Genomic DNA, 24305 nt, shown 5'->3' on the forward strand with positions numbered 1-24305 from the left:
TGGCGCCTCCGGATAAGCCAACCGCACCACACGAGCAACATCTGCTTCAAATTCTTGCAGATTCTCACTTGCCCGTTGACTTCTACTTCGCAGTTGTGCTTTGTATACTTGTTGTAGATGGGCATCTCCATAGCGTTTTTCTAGACGAGTGAACAAGGTCTGGTAACAATTTTCTTGACCCTTAGGAATTGATCTTAATATATCTGCAGCATCACCTCGCAAAGCAGCAGTCAAGGAAACAGCCTTTTCCTGTTCGGTCCAATGATTGGCGGTCGCAATAGCTTCAAATTGTCTAAGATATATGGACCAAGAGGACTTTCCATCGAATGGTGGTAATTTGAATCTTATATTATGCGACGTTTCGTCTCTCGGTAGTTCATCTTTCACTACAGGATCTAACGCTGCTGCATTAACTGATGGTTGTACTTTTGTATCGGTTATCATGCTCTCTAGTTGTTTGATCTTTTCTTCTACGGTCTCTACACTTTTCTGCATCTTATCGAATGTTCTAGAAACTTCTTCAAATTTCTCGTCATTCTGTCTACAAACGTCTTTAATTACTTGAGAAACACTTTCAAATTTCTCGTCGCTTTTTCTAGAAGTTTCATCGATCTTTTGAGAAACACTTTCAAATTTCTCGTTGTTCTGTCTACTAACTTCTTCAAGTTTCTCGTTGCTTCTTCTAGAAGTTTCATCGATCGATTCAGAAACAGTTTTTAATTTCGATAAGATTACTTGTTCTGCTGACTGGAAGTGGAACGTCTTTGGGTCTTCTCCGTTCTTCGTGAGGACATCCTCGAGTCGTGCTTGTAGGACTATCTTGAGTCCACTGCTGTCCAGATCCCGTTCCTCTAGCTGTTCACGGAGCTGTTTTACTGTAAGTTCTTGTAGCAACATCTTTGGTCGGCACACATGTACTTTCCAAAATGTCTTTTACAATCTTTCCGAATACCGAACAATCAACGCACTTTAACTATTCCCGACGAATAAAGTCCAAAAGTCTTTTAAAGTCTCTCTGTAATTCGCTTATTTATATCGCACTAAGTTAACCGAACACCGACACCAACTGTAACGTGACTATTGTAATTACTTATAATTACAATAAAACTAGCGGTTCGTATTTATTTACGACTTTATTATTTATTTATACAAGTTTACTTTACAAACTTTGGCTTAAGACCAAACTGTATTTACAAATATGCCCGTATTTATACCCAGTTGTTATTCTGGAACAATCGACGCCCATCTCTAGCTATCAGCGTGTTCCGCCTACGGGTCGTATGTTCGAGAAGTTCCTCCTCCTTTCCGCCGAGGCCTAGATCATTCGATGACGTCATTCTCGAGGTGTTTACTGTTATACGGCGGTCGGCCAAGTTTTCTCTTTTGTTACAATACTTTTTCGGTACTCGGCAGGAAGGTTAACCGGTTCTTGTAAGATGGCAGGACTCCTAGATTTGTAAGCAAATTCGTGAAAAATTCCACGATGTTCTGAGTCATGCCATTTTGCATATGTTTCAAGAATCTTAATATACAGGATGGGGCATTAGTGTAACAAAGTCCAATTACTCGTTTGTCGTAAGAGATACGAAAAAAAGTTATTTAGGTAAATCGTGGGGCAAAGATAGGATCATAATTTAAAAATATTTTCTAATATACTGGGCTACCCGAATTGACAGGGTGACACAAACTTATGTTTTTTTAATGGAACACCCTGTATATAATTTTAAGATTTCTAAGATAATTTTAACACAATTCACCTAATCCAAAAATGTTTCCTAAGGGAGCTAGAGCTCTTTGAAGATGGCGTCTTGTAATTAGTTTTTTTATATCTTCAGAACGCTTCCATTTCGTTAGACAAAATCTGGTCCGCCTTTTTATCTTCCAGAGAAAAATCGATTCCATCAATTGCGAATCTCTAGTACCGGTCATAGGAGTCCGTTTTGGGTATGGCCACGGTTATTTTATCGCATAACTTTTTTGTCTTTAACTTTTAAGCGTTTTTGACACTATATTATTAAATTGTGAGGTATTCCAGTACTAAAAGGTACTCTTGCTTTAAGTCGGTAGGATGCACTGGTTTCTATAAAAATCCATTTTAAAATTTTTCGTGTTTTGAATTTAAGAAAAATAAAAAAAAAATAAAAAAAAAACGGTGTATTTACCGACTTAAGGCAAGAGTAACTTTTAGTACTAGAATACCGAAAAATTCACATCGATTTTTCAAGAACACGGCGTATCCTACCGACTTAAGTAAGAATACCTTTTAATACAAGAATGCCCCATAGTTTAATAATCCAGTGTCAAAAATGCTTAAAAGTTAAACACAGAAAAGTTATGCGATAAAATATCCGTTTACCTACCCTAAACGTACGCCTATGACCGGTACTAAAAAATTGTGAATTGATGAAATTGATTTATCTATGGAAGATAAATAGGTGTACCAGTTTTCGTTTTTCTAAATAGAAGTGTTCTGGAGCTATTTAAAAAAAAACTAGTTACAGTACATCATTCTTAAAGAGATCTAGCTTCCTTAGCGTTTTCGGACTAGGTGAATTGAGTAAAATTTTCTTAAAATTATCTTAGGAATCTCCGGGCTTTGTTTGTTAGAAGAGTTTCTGGACACCCTGTATAATAGGTACAATCCCTACTATAACCAATTAATTGAAAAATTATTGATTTTCTTCCTATTACTTTTATTACGTTTACTTAGATACAAATATGATCTAATCGCTTAAAATAAAGATGTTACAGGATCAGTTATAAGCTCAACCCTTTTCCTAATAGCCATAAACGATATACTTCAACAATGCTCACCGATTGTCAAAGGAAGACTATATGCTGATGACGTTTTATTTGCCAAAGGAAAAAACTCTACATCTATACAAAAACATTTACAACAAACAATCAACCAGTTAGAATCATGGTCTAGGTCTATGGGATTACAATTCTCACCGACAAAAACTAAATGTATTCTATTCACACGAAAACATAACACTCGAGCTCCACATCTGAAGCTATATAACCAAACCCTCAGTTGGTTTTCGATCAAAAGTTATCATGGAAAAAACATACAGAAGAACTTAAAAAATCATGCCAAGCAGGATTAAATTTTATGAAAACTATTTCCAGCAAAAACTGGGGAGCAGATCAAAATACACTATTACACGTATATAAACTGGACTATAGTGCGATAGTTTATTCATCAAGCAAGTATCAGTATTGAAAACCTTAGAAACTGTTCAAAACACAGCTCTACGAATAGCTACAGGTGCGTTTCGAACGACACCAGTTGAAAGTTTACAATGCTTAACAGGAGAACCACCCCTAAGTTTACGATGCAAATATCTTTCTCTCTCATATGCTTTTAAAATAGCCAGTAATAAAGAACACCCTACTTTACAAATACATTCACAGATCGATTTCAAGGCACTTTCTCTGCAACAAGATTAGATCCACCATTTTACGAAAGAATTAGGGAAAATTTCCCAACTTCTCCACCTTGGTTAATACCAATTCCCAAAATTAACTAACCTTAGTATATACAAAAAAAAGCGAGACCATAACAGACCTAATCAAACAATCATTCTTAATAGAAATTGAAACCTTTAAAAACCACTATAAGATATAATCTGACGCATCCAAATCATCAGACGGTGTTAATGCAGCCAACCTCACACCCAATATATCAATAAAATTTAAGTTCAAGCCTATTACTTCGTCATTCACTGCAGAGTTGTATGCAATATTTCAAGCACTCATCCACATAAAAGAGTCAAAACAATCCCCGTCTCTCATAATAACGGATTCACTCAGCTCACTTCGCATTATCAAACGTCTTTACACCAATAATCCAATTGCCTTACATATCCAATCAGAAATAGCGATCCTAAATAAAAATAAGATCACTGTCGACTTTATGTTTGTCCCATCGCATTCAGGTATACAAGGAAATGAAGAAGTAGATCTAGTAGCATCCTCCAGCCAGGACTCCATTCTTATTAACGAGGTTTCTTCCGATGACTTGAAGTCACAAATAAAATATAAAGTGTTTAGTGCGTGACAAAATAAGTAGAGTGCGTCGCAAAATAAACTCAAGGAAATCAAACAATTAGTGAAACCGTGGCTCCGTGGCAAAAGAAGTATTCGCATTTTACGTTTTTCAACCATTTATGCTACACTTAGGACCTTCATATTTTACCCAATAAAACTTAATGATATCATAAAACAGCACTGCAAATTTCATTAAGATCGGTTTAACAGGTTTTGCAAAATAAATTTTGCAATCCAGCTTTCGCAAAAAAAATTCATTTTTTAAAAATGTTGCAGGACTGAAAATACAGCAGATAGTAAGTTGAATTTTCTTTTGCTTATAGAAGTGTACAGTACTTTTTATTTGCAATTTGCAAAATTAAAATCGAATAATTACCACGGCGTCAGGAAATTTTTTAAATAAACACTAATTTTTGGTGCTACGCGCAGGACAGCGGTGTTCGATTCACACAAGTTGATTTCCACCAAAATTTCTTCTAATCTTTATCTAATATATTATTTTCTTACTCATATTTTGTTGTATTTTAATATTTTAATTCCACAAAAATCAAACTAATTTTATTATTGTTTGTGAAATATTGTTTAAACAATTGCATATGTTTAAAAATAATAAACTTTTATTCTCTAAGTTAAAATATATGAACAATGAAAGTTTTTGCTAAAAAAAGTGTTATTTTAAAGGATAAAGTATGTGTTTTTATTTTGCAATAAACAAATTTATTTATTTACATCGAAATGTAATAAAAATTAAAATGTATTAATCATTATTAAAGGTCATTGAAATGCCCAATCAGAGCAAACTATCGGCTGTCCTGCGCGTAGCACCAATAATTAATGTTTATTTAAAAAATTTCCTGACGCCGTATCAGTTAATCGATTTTAATTTTGCAAATTGCAAATAAAAGGTACAGTGCACTTCTATACGCAAGAAAAAATTCAACTTTCTATCTGCTTTATTTTCAGTCCTGTAACATTTTGAAAAAACGAATTTTTTTTGCGAAAGCTGGATTGCAAAATTAATTTTGCAAAATTTATTGAACCGATCTTAATGAAATTTACAGTATTGTTTTAGTGTATCATACAGTTTTTCTGAGTGAAATATGAAGGTCCTAAGTGTAGCATAAATGGTTGAAAAAACGTAAAATGCGAATACTTGTTTTTGTATGGTTTTTTCGCAATTATTGCTATTTTGCAACAAGGGTGACTATTTTTTAAATATATAACCAATTCTATATTTTAGGAAATTTAATTATGCAACTTTTATGTCAGTACAACTTTTCTCGAAAATGAATACTTTTAAAGTTATAATCCAAAAATGAAGAAAAAAATCGATTTTTTCCTTCATTTTTTGACATTTTGATTATTTAAACAATGTTCCGGACCTTTTTCAGAGGGAGGATAACTCAAATATTATTATTTAAGTTATTTTGAAGCAATTTCTGCAAAAAAATTTGAGTCACCTCTCAACGTCCAAATGTACTAATATTTTTACAGATCCGCCCTGGTCTATTATATTCCCAATACTTTTCAAGCATTTGTCTTATTGTAAATATTTGATCGAAATTGTGATTTTTAATATGTTTTACGATTATTTTTAAATTTCTCATATAACTTTTTTCTTCTGAATTTAGGTATATACATACATTGCTAAACACAAAAGAAAGCTTATTTTCATGGTGTATTGTAAAAAATTCTAGGACTATTTTCAAACAAGATATTATGCTTTTTCAAAGTGTGACATATATGTACACCTTCAATATGTCCCACTAAGTTGGAACCACATGGAAAACTTTTTATTATTAATTTTATGAACAAAAAAATGATCTAAGACCTGAGATGCAAGCATCAGATATCAAATTTTATTAATAGTATATGAGGTAGGTTAAAAAATATGAATTTCGCTCAAGAGTCAAGTACCTTTATATAACACAATATGGAAAAGTGTTTAAAAAAATTTTTGGTTATCAGGGAGCCCAAGTATATAAAAAATGTGTCCACTGCTTCGAAATTCGGTACTTGATGTATGTGCGGTAGATTATTATTTGCCCTGTCTAGGTACGATAAATATTTTTGTTTTTTCGGTGTTGATCTGATCTTCGCTTGTCCCGCTTAGTCGTTGGGTGGTGATAATCATTTCGACTTCATTCAATGTTAGTATAAGTGTGTGACCTGCTTATCGTAAGTTAGTGATTTTTCTGCCTCTTATAGTGATTACTCCATCCATAGTGAGTACTTTCCTCATAATATATTCAAAATATAATATGTTGTTCAATAATGGTGATAGTAAGCAGCCCTGTCGAGTTGTCTTCTTTGTTTTGAATACACTTGAATGTATTCCGTGTACTTTATCTTTGGCTGAGTTTTTATCATACAGATTTCTTATTAGCTAACTAGGTAGTTGAGTACTCCCATATTTTTCATTATACTCCAGAGGGATCTTATTTACCCGAAACAAAAGCGTTTGTGCGCGAAACAATCTACGAAACAAAGCAGCATTGATATATTGTGTTTCCTCACTTATTCTATTATCTATCTGGTGTTCAATATCTGCCCACGCATTCCTTTTCCTGATACGAATCTGCATTGTTCCTCGGCTACCTCAAGAAATATAAAGTTCTTTAGAAGTTTTTTACTTGCACGAGGAATAAGGGCAATGGTTCTATAATAATTGCTGCATGCTGTTAGTGATTCTTTTTTATGGATAGGGATAAAGGTTGATTCTAGAGTCTCCGCTGGTATACCATCGATCCCTGGGGTTTTTTGTTTCTTAGTTGGTTGTGAGCCTTCTCTACTTCTGCTCTCGTAAAGTAATTGGTTCTGCCTCTCCGACTGCATGTTTCTTGGGTTCTGAGACTGATGCATATTTTGAAGTGTCGAAGTGTATAATTCTTTGGAGTAATTTGTCCAGGTCTCGTCACAGTAAGGTATAGCGAGCTGTAAATATTTCAGATGTGTAGATCAGCTACAGTTACTAGGGAGTCTGACACGACGGCCTGCTGTATAAAATGAATCAATATGGTTATAGTGAGGCGATGACATGTCTTCTCTCGTCATACCTAGGCTACAGGAGGTTCAGAGTTCGAATGGGGCCAACCCTATCCGAACTTGCAACCATGGTGGTTGGTGTGCCGCAGAGAGCGGTATTATCGCCATATCTATATACATACCATATATATAGCAGACACCCCAACTGAACCCAGATTATTAAGTTTATACGCAGATGATACAGCGATAGCTTTTAGCAGTACCCACCCAGATTTAGCAACAAGACACCTACAAAGAGCTCTAGACAAACTACAAGAATGGAGTGTGCGCAGTGAAAAATAGCTGCCAACCCTGACAAAACACAGGCCGTCATGTAGCAAAAAAGAAGAGGCAGACCAAATGAGGTACTATCCCCATTCGATACCCAAATTAAATGGTCAAATTAAGCCAAACACTAGGCGTAATGTTGGACAAAAAGATTACCTTTACAGAACACGTAACACAAGTGGCCAACAAAGCTTAAGCACTTAAGAGTGAACTCTCATCGCTAATAAGTCGAAAGAGTAAACTGAGATATAAGGGGAAATATGCAAAATGTCGCCTGTCAAAAATTTTCAATGTGTTTTAAATGTATGGTCCTTCTCAGAGGCATTTTTCAGTGCGTCACAAGTGACAGAAAAAAGGTAAGTCCGTGATAATACACTTTTATAACATGACATTTTAGTTAAATCTGACAGTTGTCAGAATCGTAATCAGCCAAATATGAAAAGAGTATTGCAGTATATCCCTTTTATTTGCAATTTGGTATAAAAACAAATTAATTGTGTTTATTTCATTTATAAAATGGTATTTTCTTTGATTTGTATAGTCTTATAAATTGTACAGATTATAGTCGTATATATAATAGGGATGTTCACAAAAAATTAAAAAGTCATTTCAAACATGTAAAACGATTAAGAAACACCCTAGGAATAATTGTCCAAAATATCAACAAAATTGAAAAAGCCTTTCTATAAAAAATCTTTATTAGAAATCTAGCATTATTTTAAATTTCAAGAACGCTTCTCTATTGGCCTGACGTCACTAGTTGCATACCCCAAGCGCGCGCCATTCTCATAGTGTTACTGTTTACCGGTTTGACGTTTCAGGTCATTTTATTTTGTTCTCTTCTTGTTTTATCAGGGTTAAAGTGGAGTTTTATAGTGAATTTGTTTAGTTTAAAGTGGATAGACTGTTTGTAAGGACATATTTTGGGTTTTACAAAAATAAACAAATAAAATGGAAGAAGGTTTTCAGAAAGCCGATTCGTATAAACTACCGACTGTAGTGTAGATGTAACAATGGTGTATAATTTATTGGCATCGTGTAAAACAATAAGTCTACCACAGCTTTACTGAGTGTATATTTCATATAATTTTCCATGTCTTCTTTAAGCTAAAAAAATAAATGCTTAATACTCCACAAAAAAAAATAGAGAAAGTTGTATGCATGCATATTGTATACATACATTGGCTGGTTATTACTTTACCTTGGTTAGGTATTAAAAATATTTTTATTCTTCTTCATGTGCCTTGTCCGTTGTGGACGTTGGCTATCATCATGGCAATTTTAATTTCATTTGAGGCGTTTCTGAATAACTAGATCGATTTTTGTCCAAATCATTGGCGTAAGTTTTTAAGTCATCGAGTGCCTTTTCTTCCGGGTCCGCGTTTGCTCTCTATTTTACCTTGCGTTATCAGTTGGAGTATACGATATTTATCATGCCTCATGATATGACCGAAATATTTAAGATTTCGTTTCTTAATTGTAAAAGAGATTTCTTTTTGTTTTCCCATTCGACGCAATACCTGTACGTTGGTGTGGGTCGCCCAGGATATTTTGAGGATACGTGGGTACACCCACATCTCGAAGATTTTTCATTAATGTTTCCATTATTGTCCAGGCCTATGCGCCATATAGCAAGACCGGAAATAATAACATTTTAGCAGCCGCATTTTTAGTGGGAGAGATATTATGTCGCAATGGGTGAAAATATTTCTCATGCATGTTGTTAAATGTTGCTATGTCCTTTTCAACTCTAGATCTTATTTCGGTTGTTTCGTATTTCGAGTTGACAACTGTTCCAAGGTAAAAAATATTTTTGAACTTGGGTATTATACATTTTCATTTCAACCAATCTTTTCACTAAATTATTAATGATTTTAATATAATATAAAGTCATACCTACATCCACATGTAGTTATTTCAAGGTTTACTTTTACTGTATGTATTATTAGAATCCCGTTTTTAGGAATATCTCAGTTTAAGGAATACAAATTTGAGGTCCCGAAACTTTTTCATTTACTCTTTAAGGGGGTAGGTGCAAAATCTTGGTCCAATGCCATTTAAATTCATTCATTTTTTTCGAATCCTGAGAAAACTAATAAGTATTTTTGAAAAATGTAAATGCAGAAAGAACAATTACATTATTACCAAGGGCCGAAAGTCTCTGGAAAACTTCTATAATGTTTATTTTATTAAGTTAGTTCTTTAAGTTAGTTATTTTAAGTTCTAGCTGCAACAAACCATTTCTTTTTCTGTTTTAAATTGGCTGGAACGGTAATAAAAATCTTGTCAGAACTGTTTTTTGATGTATTTACACACCCAGGAACAAAACACCACTTATTTGGCTTTATTTTTAATAATTAAATACGTAAAAAACTGCGCACATTCAAATACACTGAGTAAATAAGTATACAAAACTAGTCGTCGATCAAAGACGTTACGACTGCTGACGTCACAGACCGTAGCCTCGCTGCAGGGTACCGTTTTTCTAGCCTCCAAGAAAATCAACATTATGAACTCATTTATCTTAACAAATATACATTTTTAAACAGTTTTATGATTGTTACGTTTTTATATACCTTGTAATCTATTGAATTTAACTATATTTAAAAATTAGTGAACATCTCTATTCGTAAATAATTTTTTGTTCGATTATAGCGCCATCTATCAACTAGAATAAATGTTACAAATGACTGTAATCACGGACGTGCCTTTTTTTGTCACTTCCAACCTAATGCGTTAGAAAGAAATCGAAAAACTGTGACGCACTGAAAGATGCCTCTGAGAAAGAGCTGAGAAAACTAATAAGTATTTTTAAAAAATTTAAACCCAGAATGAAAGATTACATTATTACTGAGGGTCGAAAGTCCCTGAAAACTTTTCTAATGTTTATTTTAATAAGTTACAGGGGTGAAAATAAAAGGAGAAAATTTAGTGTAATTTTTAATTGAAAATATTTCCCTCAAAAGAAACTTTTTATTTTTTTCTCTTTTCTAAGAGACTTTCGGCCCTCGGTAATAACGCAATCTTTCATTCTGCGTTTAAATTTTTCAAAAATACTTATTAGTTTTCTCAGGATTCGAAAAAAATGAGTACATTTAAAACACATTGAAATTTTTGACAGGCGACATTTTGGGCCTTTCCCTTTAAGACAAAGATTGGGATGGCAAATTGTATAATTTTGTCAACACTAACATACGCCTCGGCCACATGGGGGCACACATGTAAAACAAACAAGAAAAAATACAGACCATCCAAAACCACATGATCAGAGAAGCTCTGAATAAACTTGGATATGTCCCATTAAGATATGAATTTGGACATACGCAACAAAAGAGAGTCCTGAGAATGATAGACAAAAGAGCACACGAAGTATTCAACAATATCAGGAACCATCCGAGCATATTAAGAGAATTGACTTATTATGACGAAAACCAAAGAACAGTATATAGACGGCCCAGACAGCAGTTAGTTGGATATTGAGAAAACCCTTAAGAAGAATAAAGAATTGAGATAGCCACGGGATAGTCAACATAATAACCTTCTGTTATAGCAGTCTGACATCACCTCTATGATGTAACAGATCAGAAAACAAACAAATATTTTAACTGCAAACACAGACGTCGTCCTTCAGGCACTAAATACCCTTCAGGTATGTCAAATTTACCATGGTCGTGGAAGTTGAGCATCGCGGTCACGTACCGACAGACGTGGGCTTGATGGCCACACCTTTTGGGCGCTCAGCCGTCGAGAACAAAATTTATTTTGCCGATTTGGCGGCTAAGTGACCGAGCACACAAAGTCTGGACAGCGAGACACTGACTTAGGTCAGTGCCTTGATGCCCGGAACACACATTTTTTAGGACACAAGTCCAAAGTCAAGTAATAAATTAACTAAGTCATTAATAGGAAGAAAAGCTCCTCTAAGCTACCCCTAAAATCAGGTGGCTTAACCACATGAAGTAATACAGCGTATGTCACATTACCCAGGGCATACAAAGTAACGTTAAGTAAAATGCCTCCCCATTCGGTATGTAGTATAGCTTGAGGGTCAGGTAGGTACCGCTCCATTACGGAGTGTGACCGGTTTTTTCTTCGGGCATGTGGGTCCCACTGTTCCATTAGAACACATCTATCCCCGGGGCTGGGGATGTACGAGTATGTGTACTAGGGCAGTCCGATAAGTACTTAGCCTCTCCGCCCGATGGCGCCACTATCGCAAATGAAGTGTACTGTCATTTAATGCGTTCTCGTAAACGGCTAATGTCAAAATTTCAGCCAAATCGAAATTATAGTATTGTTGTGATTGCGTGCGAGAGTCAGCGTGTCCGCGGATTTTAATAAAATGGAAAATGAGCAATATCGGTCGGTGACTCGATTCTTGTTTTTGGAAGGGAAATCACGCAGCGAAATCAAAGAGCGCTTGGATGCTGTGTACGGTGACTCTTCCCCTTCAATGGCAACTGTCAAAAATTGGTTTAATGAGTTTCAACGTGGACGAACGTCGGTTTTTGATGAGCCACGCGTAGGTGCCCCGAAAATGGCTACCACGGAGAATAACATGACAAAAATCCACGATCTTGTATTGGCACACCGCCGACTGAAGGTGCGCAAGATAGCTGACACAGTAGGCATCTCAAAAGACCGCGTAGGTCATATCCTGCATGAAATTTTGGACATGAGAAAGCTGTCGGCGCGATGGGTGCCGCGTTTGCTCACTTAAGACAATAAGCGCAACCGTGAGACCACTTCAGAGCAGTGTTTGACGCTATTTAAGTGTGATCAAAAGGAGTTTTTACGTCGTTTCATAACCGTCGACGAAACATGGATTCACTGGTATACACCAGAAACTAAGGAACAGTCGAAAGAGTGGACATCACCCGGCGAACGTGCTCCGAAGAAGGCGAAGACTGTCCAATCGGCCGGGAAGGTGATGGCCAGCATTTTCTGGGATTCACAAAGTGTGATCTAAATCGACTACTTGGAGAAGGGCAAAACGATCACAAGGCCTTATTATGTCGAATTATTGGGCCGATTCGACGCCGATTTGAAGAAAAATCGACCCATTTGGCAAAGAAAAAAGTGCTCTTTCACCATGACAACGCACCGGCTCACACCTCCGCCGTCGCCATGACCAAATTGGTCGAATTGGGCTACGAACTGTTGCCCCATCCACCATGTTCTCCAGATTAGGCCCCGTGCGACTACTATTTGTTTCCAAACTTGAAAAAGACACTCGCTGGGCAAAAATATAAGTCGAATGAGGAGGTCATCGCCGTCACGGAAGCCTATTTTGCAGATCTCGAGAAAAGGTATTTTTCAGACGGGTTAACCTTCTGATCACCAACCTTTTTTTGTTACACGGATGACCAAGGGGGGGGGGAAATGACCCCAGGTCAAAAATGTCAAAAATGACAATTAACAAAAAAATTAAGATTTTTTTTTTGGCATGTACTTTATGTCATTCAGCCAGTCACAACATGAGTATTAGTGTCATGTGTAGTGTGTATGTTGAGTAAGTGTCTTGTTACTTTGCAAAGTCGACGTCATTAGCGTAAAACTACTTGTAATTACACATAATAGACGCTATTTTACTAAACATCAACTTCAGAATATATTTTTTATTCGTAAAATATAGGGAATTTTTTTTATTTCAAAATATGAAGATATCTAGAATGATATTAAAGTCAAATAAAAAAATAATGAGTTAAAAATTGAAAATACTTTTGAATTTATTAAAGAAAAACATACGCTGGGGTCACAATTTCCCCCGCTTGGTCATCCGAAGGTTAAAGAAGTTGGAGCATCACTGGGTCAAGTGTATCGAGATAAAAGGAGACTATGTAGAGCAATAAATTGCCACTTCTCCAAAATTTTCCTTTTTCTTTTATATGCTAAGTACTTATCGGACTGCCCACGTATGTGTGTGTGTAGTTTCGAGGAAGTCCACAATTTCACATTTAAACCCGATTATGTATTTTCAGAGATAAGTTTAATGTGCTCTATCTGTGAAAACCTTGTATATTCACCAAAAATGACTCCATCTTTACATTTTTGATGAGCAATGTGTATTGATTGGAATTATACGGTTTAGTAATAATTTATGATAAAATACATTCGTTATTAATTGAAGTTGTTCATAATAGAAAGTATAATCTTGTATACAGTGATGAACGTGCTAATAACTGGCAAAATAGCGCAAAAGATGGAAAACATAATACATTGCGGAACAAAAAGAGATGAAACTAGTGGAGATGGAAATGACTGTTATAAACGTATAAATTAACATTACATTACATAGTTTCCCACCTTTAGAAGTATCAGACGAGTATGATAACTGTCACTGTGGCAGTAGAATTTTATAAAATACTCCTGTCACAGACGTCTAAAGGTGGGAAACTATGTAATGTAATGTCAATTTATACGTTTATAACGATCATTTCCACCTCCACTACTTTCATCTCTTTTTGTTCCACAATGTATAATGTTTTCCATCTTTTGCGCGATTTTGCCGGTTATTAGCGCGCTCATCAATGTATTTATAACCATATTTTCTTTTACTAATATTGGTAACTTTAAACGGGTCGCCCATGTTTCTCCAACTGTCATCAATACGACTAACTTCACGTGTAACTTTGATACGAGAATTATAAAAAAAATATGCATTGAAATCCAGATCCCGTAATTTTTTAAACGTTATAAAGTGAGTACAAAGACATACATATTTCTTTTTTTTTTTTGTAATTACAGCTTCAGTTTACACGAACACTTCTCGTAGACTCTGCCGATAAGCTAGAGTCATGTTGGGGAAACCTGGCGTGCCCACTTAAAACAATGATCATGACACAATATTTAGGATTGATAGTTTAGCAAATGTTATGCTTACCTCTCTGGATATTTTTCGTCACATATCACATGCATATCAACTTGGACGTAAATATGAGTTGTTCCCAAGCTTCCTTGTTGAGGTGTTAATGTAATGGAAAGGTTTAAAGGTGACCATTTGTTCCATACTGCTTTTTTGCGCAGATCTTTTAGGTTCTCAATGTAGATCGCCTTTAAACAACAATATTATGAAACAAAAGATTGTCAAAAATTCAGACAAAATAGGTGAGGCAATGAAGCAGTGAAAAGCCCAAAACTTACCAAATTTTTGCAGTTGGATCAATCTCAATGGAACTTTTTGCATTCTATTCGTAAAAGCTTTAGGAAACTTTGTGAAAAAAAATAAGGATGACCAAATGAAAATTGCATTATTGAACAAGGAAAATGCATTTTGAAGTGACTTAGCACCTGGTGACCATTACAGGCCTCACTCCTGGAGTTTTGTAGAATATCAATATCAAATCAGTGCAAACTCGTTACTTGGAGGTTTTTGGGATCGCTGAACATGAATATCATGTCAGATATGGTCTTCGGGGCAGAATTCGGAATCGTGACACGTCATTTATAATGAGTTTAGGCTCTGTCTCCTCTTCACAGTTGGGGCTAGAAGTTTTGGGGATAGAAGGGAATTTGACATCCAAAGAGCAAACGATGGTCCACGTTGATGCCACCGCTCAGACAAGCTTTTTACTTTCATATTTCTTTCTTCTTCAGATTAGGTATGAAGTCTGAAACGAAAACACAAGTCTTTGGAACAAACAGTCTCTCACAGGATTTTGGGATTTTTTGTTTTTTGGCAAACGCGTGGTAGTTTGCTGTGGCTAGATCCTCACCTAGGAATAGGTATTGTTGTGCAATGAATGTAGGAAACTACAGAAAACTACTTTCCCCCTATCCTGGTCTTCGGGGCACCTGCTGAGCAGAACCAACTGATTTTTTATCTTATTTTCATAAAACTGCTGTAGATGAGTCCGCTCCTGGGCACCATGTATCTCAGAGACCATTGACAACATAATATTCGTATTCAGTGAGCGCAAAAACCTCCAAGTATCGAATTTCTACAAAACTCCAGGACACGAGGTATTTTTTGGTCACCAAGTGATGAGACCATCACAGTCATGTTATTAGTGATCAGCTTTCACAAAAACCCCCAAGTAATTAGTTTGCACTGATTTTGTATCAAATTTTCATAAAACTCCATGTGAAGTTTTTTTCCTGATTTCAGAAAAGTGTTGGAACTTCCATTTTCCATAATGGTACTATACAGTAGAACCCCGATTATCCATGCTCTTCGGTATCAGATATGCCACGGATAAATGAACAGTATGGATATGGGGTCATCCATAAACTACGTCGTTGAGAAGAGGGAGGGGGGCTTGTTTATTACGACGGAGTACGACAGGGGGAGGGGGGTATGAGTGCCCATTCGACGTCGTTTAATATATTGGTATATTTAAATTTGTCGCTATTGTGTCTATAAAAATAATTTTTTACTAGCTTCTACCAGCATTAAAGTATCAGATATTCATATAAAAACGTATAGTTTTTGATATGAAATTGAAAATAAGACAAAACGTTTACGAATAAATATACCTTTGTTAAAATTAAAAAGAATAATTCTATTATAGATACTTTTATCGCATACTTTTCATTTCGTTTTTATCAGTAACGGCGTTAAAATAATATTAGGTAGCACTTTTGTACAGGACAACAAACAATAAGACATTGTTTTTTGGGTTTAAACAATCGCTTCTACATACAGTGAGCACGTAAAGGTTGGAATAAATTCATTCTCTCGAGAATGGATGATTTTGGAAAAAAATACTTAAACAGGTCAATTTTTATTTTTAAATTACGACTTTTTGGCATATATATCATACTAGTAACGTCACCCATCTGGGCATGATGACGTCATCGATTATTTTTTTAAATGAGAATAGGGGCCGTGTGAGCTCATTTGAAAGGTAATTCAATTCTCTATTCAGTAGTATAAACATTAACAATTATTTGTACAGGGTGTCCAAAAAATGTTTTTTTAATTAAATTTATTGACATAAAAAGAAGAATGTATGTAATTTATTTAATTTAAAATACATTTTACTACTCTCAGAAAACAGAAAAAATGTTTATTTAACAAATAAATATTGTTTTTTACTTAAATTCAATATTAATGCAGCCACCCACCTGCCTCTTGACAGTTTGAACATTTAATTTAAGCGAAAAGCAATGATTATTTTTCATATAAACATTTTTTTCTGTCTTCTGAGAGCAGTAAAATGTATTTTGAATTAAATAAATTAGATACATTCTTCTTTTTCTGTCAATAAATTTAATTGAAAAAAAATTTTTTTTCGACACTTTGTATAAATAATTATGTTAATGTTTATACTACTCAATAGAGAATTTAATTACCTTTCGAATGAGCTATCACTCGACCCCTATTCTCATTTAAAAAAATCATCGATGACGTCATCACGCCCAAATGGGTGACGTCACTAGTATGATATATATGCCAAAAAGTCGTAATTTAAAAATAAAAATTGATCTGTTTCGGGATTTTTTTCCAAAATGGTCCATTCTCGAGGAAATGAATTAATTCCAACCTTTACGTGCTCACTGTATATACAGAACAACGTCTGGAAGCAAAAAAATATTAATAGACCCGGCAGTATCGTCGCCCCCGCTAGCGAAATTATTCCGATTCGATTTTTTTGCACAAACTTACTCAAAAAGAGGTCCTTATAACATATCCACACGGTGCCGGGCGGTGCCGAGGTCGAAAAATTGTTTAAACAATTTTTCCACCTACCTCTACCGAAAGTATACTTTTCCGGACCTGATTGTAGGGAGGAAAGTTGTACTTTTCCTCCCTAGGGAGGAAAATATTTTTCCTCCCTAGTGACGTCATGGTATTTCATTCATGAAATATAACTTATTGACGCCCTGTACAATATCTATTTTCTATTACGTAAGTATCTATACATTTTATAGTTTATTTTATTTATAAAACACCCTTTATTTTATACACCCTGTATATTTATAAAACACCCTGTATTTTGCAGAATGGTAAAAAACAGTAAATTGATATTTTGATTTAACAATGTTTACATTAATAATTTGACTTATATTTGACAGTTGACAGATATATTGTACCTACTCGTTAGTTTTAGATTTAATAAATTTTGTTGGTTAGTTACATAAATAAATTAAGTAAAAATGAAAAATGACTTTTTATTAATTTGAGGAAGGTGGAAAAACCATATGTATAACATGGGAGTAAAGTGCCTTTTCCTCCCTTGAATGATTACTGCCCTCCGCTACGCGTCGGGCATTGAACTTCATTCTCGGGAGGAAAAGTAGCACTTTCCTCCCTTGTTATACAAATAGCTATTTTTTAAACAAATTCACGAAAATAATTTTTTCATTTCGAACAATTTTTTTTAGATAATTTGGGTCATTCTGAGCAAAAAAGGACTCCTGTCATTTTTCTCTAAAATTTATTGTTGTCGAGTTATATGCGATTAAAAATTTGAAAAATGCGAAAATAGCCATTTTCATGGCTTAATAACTCGATTAATAGTATATTATTCAACGAGCATGTAATAGCCATTACATGCAAGTAGAATACTATACTTTTTCTACGACCTTTTTTATTTTAATTAGTAAAAAATATAATTATCAACTATGCGAGATTTAAATTATAATAATTTAGAAAAATATCTAAATGCTGTGTACCCCTAGGCTGAATAATTGGTTGCCTACTATTACCAAATTCTTATTTATTGTAAAAATACAACAAGAAATAGTCAATCCAAGTTTTATTCGTTTCTGAAAAATTATAAGCATAAATTTGTACCTACTGTCAGCGAATCTAATAAATAGGAAATTGCTATTGTCGGTGGACATATTTCATATAGTTATGTGTATTTACATTTAACTATATTTAATATAATAATATAACTATATATAATATTATGTTATAACATATTTAACACAATATAACTTGAAAAGTAATGGTAGGGGAGCAAAGTATGCTAAATGTGCAGTCACTCGAGCGCTTTGGGGACCTATTGGGTTGTGAAGAGTAGGTCCTAAAACCAAAAAAAGTTAAGTAACGTTTTCCATTGGCGCTTGCCATTTTTTAATTTAATTTTCCATTTCCAACAATTGTTTTTTCCGATTATAACGCCCTCTGTGCATAATTCGAAAATATATTTCGAATAAAAGTTACTTATTTTTTCATAAGGAATCAAAATCTGCAATAAAAAATGGGGGCTCCTATTAAAGATTTTAAAGTAACCCCCCATCCCACCTCCGTGAGGGGTCGTGTTTGGTGCCATTCGATAATTTTTTAAAAATATTAAATAAGTGTATTTTACAGTTTTTCGATCTGATGTTCGTTTCGCGAAATATCGCGGGATTCGTATTTAAAATATTAAATTTACCCCCCACCCCTCTCCGTGGGAAGTTGTGTTTGGTATAATTCGATAGATTTTTAAAAAATATTGAGCACGTATTTTTTAGTTTTTCCATCTGTCATTCATTTCGCGAAATATTCGCTTTTTTCTTGTGAAACTTTGGGACCCCTCCATTTCCTTACACCAGGCTCAATCATCATCATCTTGGTGCTACAGCCCTTAGAGGGTCTCGACCTTCTCAAGCTTTCTACGCCATTCTGTTCTGTCCCTTGCTTGCATTTTCCAGTTGCCGACTCCGATCTTCTCGGCATCCTGTGTTACCCCGTCCATCCACCTCAGCTTTGGTCTACCCCGTCTTCTCATTCCCACGGGTTGCGCTGTTAGAATCTTTTTTATCATGTTCGATTCAGGGGCCCGGGCTACATGTCCTGCCCACTGCAGGCGGTTTCGCTTAATTATAGTGATAATATCTTTTCCACCAAACGTATGCTTGTAGATATTCTGCAGTTTAAAGTTATATCTACGCCTCCATATTCCGTTCTCACAGACCGCTCCGAATATCTTACGTAGCACCTTTCTTTCAAAAATCGACAGAGCGGATTCATCTGTTTTAGTTAGCGTCCATGCCCCTGATCCATATGTGAGAACAGGGACTATCAATGTTCTATACAGCCTTATACGAGTTTTTTGAGACAGACGTTTGTTAGCTAAGTACTTTGATAGACTATGATAACACCTGTTTGCAATTATTATTCGTTTTTTTATTTCCTCTGATGTGTTATTATTGGGGTTAACCGATGTCCCTAGATATATGAACTCTTTGACAGCTTCGAAGTTTTGGTCATTGATGATTAGATCTGCGTCAATATTTCCAGCTCTTGTGTTTGTGTTAGTCGCCATGAATTTTATTTTATTTCGATTTATATGTAACCCCATTTGTTCTGCTGCTGCTACTAGCTCGGTTAGGATTTCCGCAGTTCTCGCTCTGGTTCTTGTTATAATGTCCACGTCGTCTGCATATGCTAGAATTTGGACAGATCTATTGAATATTGTTCCCCTGCTATCTATATTAGCGTCTCGTACGACTTTTTCTAACGCTACATTAAAAAGTTGACACCCGGCTCAAATCGTCAGATTTTTGAAATATACACTCTTTCGCATGTACTTAACTTACCTTATCTTAATCTGACAATTTCGAGTTTTTTTAAGGATAGATTTTGTTTTTCGGTCCCCCCTTAACGAACTCCCCTGTGTTAAAAGCCAATATATGGTAGAGGTACATATGCAGGGTACCAGGTTTCTCTCCATATGATAATCTGACGTGCTCGAGTGAAGGCAAAAATCCCCGCTTGGGCTCCCCTACCATAAACACAATATTAGTTATAAATTCCAGTTAACACAAACAAAATGCGCCAATGTCACTGTCACTAAAATAAATGATAAACATCAAAATTTTTAGTAAACAATCTATAAACGTAAAAAATATACTGACACTGTTACAGTTAAAATTCATTTAAAAATATTTAGAAGTTAATTATTTATATAAATTACAATAATTGTTGTATTAAATAAACAAGTTTTAAGTAATTTTATTTGCAGTTTATATAAGACTAATATTAAAAGTGATATTCGCCACTTGAACCTAACTTCAGCCCGTGAGTAATGACCCGTGAGTAACTTCAGCCCGTGAGTAATGAACTATTACTCACGGGTACAGTAATGAGTGCTATTATCTATGAAAAAAATAGCGAATAATGAGCATATTATTAAACGGTTGTAGAAAAAAATTATTATTATAAAATTCAAAAAAAAACAAAATCAAGTTTCAAACCCCTTCTTTAAGGTACTGAAGAGATTTTTGTCATATTATTACAAAGCTGTTATTTTTAATTATTAACAATTAGCGCTATAGTCCAGGATGTATCGTCGCCCCCGTTAGTGGAATTATTCCGATTCGATTTTTTTGCACAAACTTATTCAAAAAGAGGTCCTTATAATATATCCACAGGGTGCCGGGCGGTGCCGTGGTCGAAAAATTGTTTAAACAATTTTTTTAAACAAATTCACAAAAATAATTATTTCACATCGAACAATTTTTTTTAAGATAATTTGGGACATTCTGAGCAAAAAAGGTCTCTTATGATTTTTCTCTAAAATTGATTGTTGTCGAGTTATACGCGATTTAAAATTTGAAAAATGCGAAAATGGCCATATAACTCGACAACCATCAATTTTAGAGAAAAATTACAAGAGACCTTTTTTGCTCAGAATAATCCAAATTATCTAAAAAAAAATCGTTCGCAATAAAAAAATTATGTTTGTGAATTTGCTTGAAAAAAATTGTTTAAAAAATTTTTCGAACACGACACCGCCCGGCACCCTGTGGATGTGTTATAAGGACCTCTTTTTGAGTAAGTTTGTGCAAAAAAATCTAATCGAAATAGTTTCGCTAACGGGGGCGACGGTACAGTTGGACTATAGCGCTAATTGTTAATAATTAAAAATAGCAGCTTTGTAACAAAATAATAACAAAAATCTCTTCAGGACCTTGAAGAAGGGGTTTGAAACTTGATTTGGTCACTTTTTGAATTTCATAATAATAATTTTTAATCGAGTTATTAAGACTTGAAAATGGCTATTTTCACGTTTTTCAAATTTTTAATCGCATATAGCTCGACAACAATCAATTTTAGAGAAAAATGACAATAGACCTTTTTTGCTCAGAATGACCCAAATTATCTGAAAAAATATTGTTCGAAACAAAAACACTATTTTTGTGAATTTGTTTAAAAAAAATTGTTTAAACAATTTTTCGACCACGGCACCGCCCGGCACCCTGTGGGTATGTTATAAGGACCTCTTTTTGAGTAAGTTTGTGCAAAAAAATCGAATCGGAATAATTTCGCTAGCGGGGGCGACGATACTGCCCGGTCTATAAATTGTTAGTTCATTTATGTGCTGCATACTGTGTGTGAAACAACAGGTCTGAAAGAACGAATAGAAATAAAATATTGTTTTCTATTTAGTTAGTAAGTCGTATTTATACTTAAGAAGAAATGGCATCGAAATCAAAACAAAATAAATATAAAGATTTATATGATGCAGTTAAGAAAGCATACCCCGCAAAATCTTGGTCCAATGCTATTTAAATGCATTCATTTTTTTTGAATACTAAGAAAACTAATAAAGATTGTTGAAAAATTTAAACGCAGATTGAAAGACTGCATTATTGCCGAGGGCCAAAAGTTCCTGAAAACATCTATAATGTTTATTTTAATAAGTTACAGGGGTGAAAAAAAAAAGAGAAAATTTTGTCTCATTTTTCATTTCAAATATTTCATTCAAAAGAAACCTTTTGTTTATTCTAAGGGACTTTCAACCCTCGGTAATAATGTAATCTTTTATTCTGCGTTTAAATTTTTCAAATATATTTATTAGTTTTCTCAGGATTCGAAAAAAATTAATGCATTTAAATAGCATTGGACCAAGATTTTACGCCTGCCCCTCGTGACTTGCAACGACGAGGTCGACATGGGGGGGGGGTCATCTCTAAACGACGAATGACGGGGGAGGGGAGATTATTAAAAAGTTCGACGTATGGATGCTCCCTAATCCTAACATTTATTTCCTATAAAGTAAGCGCCACCCTACTGGAAACACAGGAACATTGGGCTATTATAGTCTTGGACCCTTCACTTGATGCAATGTTTATTTTTATGTCTAGTGATGTTTAGAAAGTCAGAAAATGTATAGAAACCTGAATATTAACATTGAAAGTTGACGAATAGTAGATCAGCTGTATTAAATACAGCTGATCCAATTTTGACGTTTATAGTTATCATTTTGTTTAAGTTGTAAAAGTTTTTAAGTATTGTAATATTCTTGGTGTTTGAATAATGCTATTTTAAAGCAGAGTAATAATACTATTAATTAACGTATTTTTTGTATGAAAAACAATTATATTGAATAGTTTCTGGACTGTAACATGAAAAGGATGAAAGTCAAATCTGAGAATGAACCGGATTAGCCCATAAGCATAGCAATTAGGTGCTTACCCACATATCTAGTAGGCTGGTGCTTACTGTAAATATCTGTGGTACTAAGGCAAAACCCGATATGTCAAAAATTATCAATTTTTCGTTTCTAATGCCAATAGGTGTATACATTAAGCGATGAAGAATATGATGACAAAACCCTACATGACTAAACGCATCCATGTAACCAGTAGATAATAAAATTAGTTTCCGATATGTCCACTATTACAACAACACCGTGAACTTCTAAACTCAACTGCTACAAAATCACGTTTTTTGACATATCGGGTTTTGCCTTAGGACCACAGATATAATACATAATATATGTAGGTATATACATACATATGTATCTACCATAAAAAGATAACAGAAAAAATAAATAGAAAATCATAACCCGGATAATAGGCACACAGATAACCTACATATGTATCTACCATAAAAAGATAACAGAAAAAATAAATAGAAAATCATAACCCAGATAATCGGCACACAGATAACCGGGGTTCTACTGTATATCCATATCAGTTTTGTTCAATTGTTATTAGTAAAAATATAAATAAAATACATACTAATCTAGCACAAAATGAAAGGAATTTGAGAGAAACGCTATCCATAGTGCATAGATATAAAATCTAGGTAGGCCTAAACTTAGATGGAAGGATAACGATGGAGTTGGTGCAAGGAAAATTGGTGCAACAAACTACTTAACAAAAATTGTCGATGAATAGGACTGAGGGGCAGAAAAGACTTAGCAAGCTAAAGGCCCTACTTTAGGGTTGTAGAAACAATGACGATGCTTATAATGATAGGGGTGCAAAAGAAATAATGATGATGTAACAAATTACAATGGTTTAAAGCAAATATTATGTTCATCCACATCACATACAATTGTGTAATATAGGTATCACCTTAATATTCAGTCATCGGATGCAATTATTTAATACCTGTTCCTAAAAAAAATTATCATGCATATAATAAATTATTTTGTACATACTTGTAAAGCTTCTAACTCGTTATTTTGACGAATTTCGGTAGATTCTTCCCCTGACATTCTTACATTTTTATAAATTACAAAATAGTTAGTTGTTTCTTAGATATTAAAGGTAAAAATTGTCTACTCAACACTTCTCAAAGTAAAAAGCATGTACATAAAATACTTTTTTGAATACTTTTCTTGTTGATATTAACAAATTAATCATGTGTTATGTCAAATATTATAACCTCACTTTTAGACAAATGTGACTCCACGGAATGAAAACATAGACATAATAAGAATGTCTATGAATTATTAATCGGCCCTCTGTTTGACAGCTTGACATGATTGCCACATCTAATATAAGGGTCTATTAAAATCAGTGTGATTAAGGGCCGGTACTTTTTTGTCCCGATTAAACCACAAGTTAACCGGGGTTTTAATCGGGAATCGGGACTGAAAGTACCGGCCCTTAAGGTAACTCTTAAGAATTGGTTCCGTTATTTTGATGTCACATCTCTATATTAAAAGTTTAGCAGCCTGCCTCTCCTCTGCCTCTGCCTGGTTCTCAGTTGTCAAATAGGTTAATTTCATCATTACAAAATTGTAGTTTTTTCTCATCAAAAACACTTCATC

General features: G+C 34.4%; 1 protein-coding gene across 1 annotated transcript in view; it reads right to left on the reverse strand.

Moving 5' to 3' along the window:
• LOC126886909 (eIF-2-alpha kinase GCN2) overlaps positions 1 to 23902 on the reverse strand; it is a 274664-nt gene extending 250762 nt beyond the window's left edge. Inside the window, exons 1-2 of the mRNA XM_050654067.1 lie at positions 23691 to 23902; positions 14246 to 14415 (exon numbers count right to left, since the gene is read on the reverse strand). Coding sequence (XP_050510024.1) covers positions 14246 to 14415; positions 23691 to 23747 — 227 coding nt within the window. The 5' untranslated portion in view covers positions 23748 to 23902. The remainder of the gene's footprint in view (positions 1 to 14245; positions 14416 to 23690) is intronic.
• Between the last annotated feature and the right edge of the window lie 403 nt (positions 23903 to 24305).

The sequence above is a fragment of the Diabrotica virgifera genome, chromosome 6 (assembly GCF_917563875.1).
Source record: "Diabrotica virgifera virgifera chromosome 6, PGI_DIABVI_V3a".
In the NCBI taxonomy this organism is placed as follows: Eukaryota; Metazoa; Arthropoda; class Insecta; order Coleoptera; family Chrysomelidae; genus Diabrotica; species Diabrotica virgifera.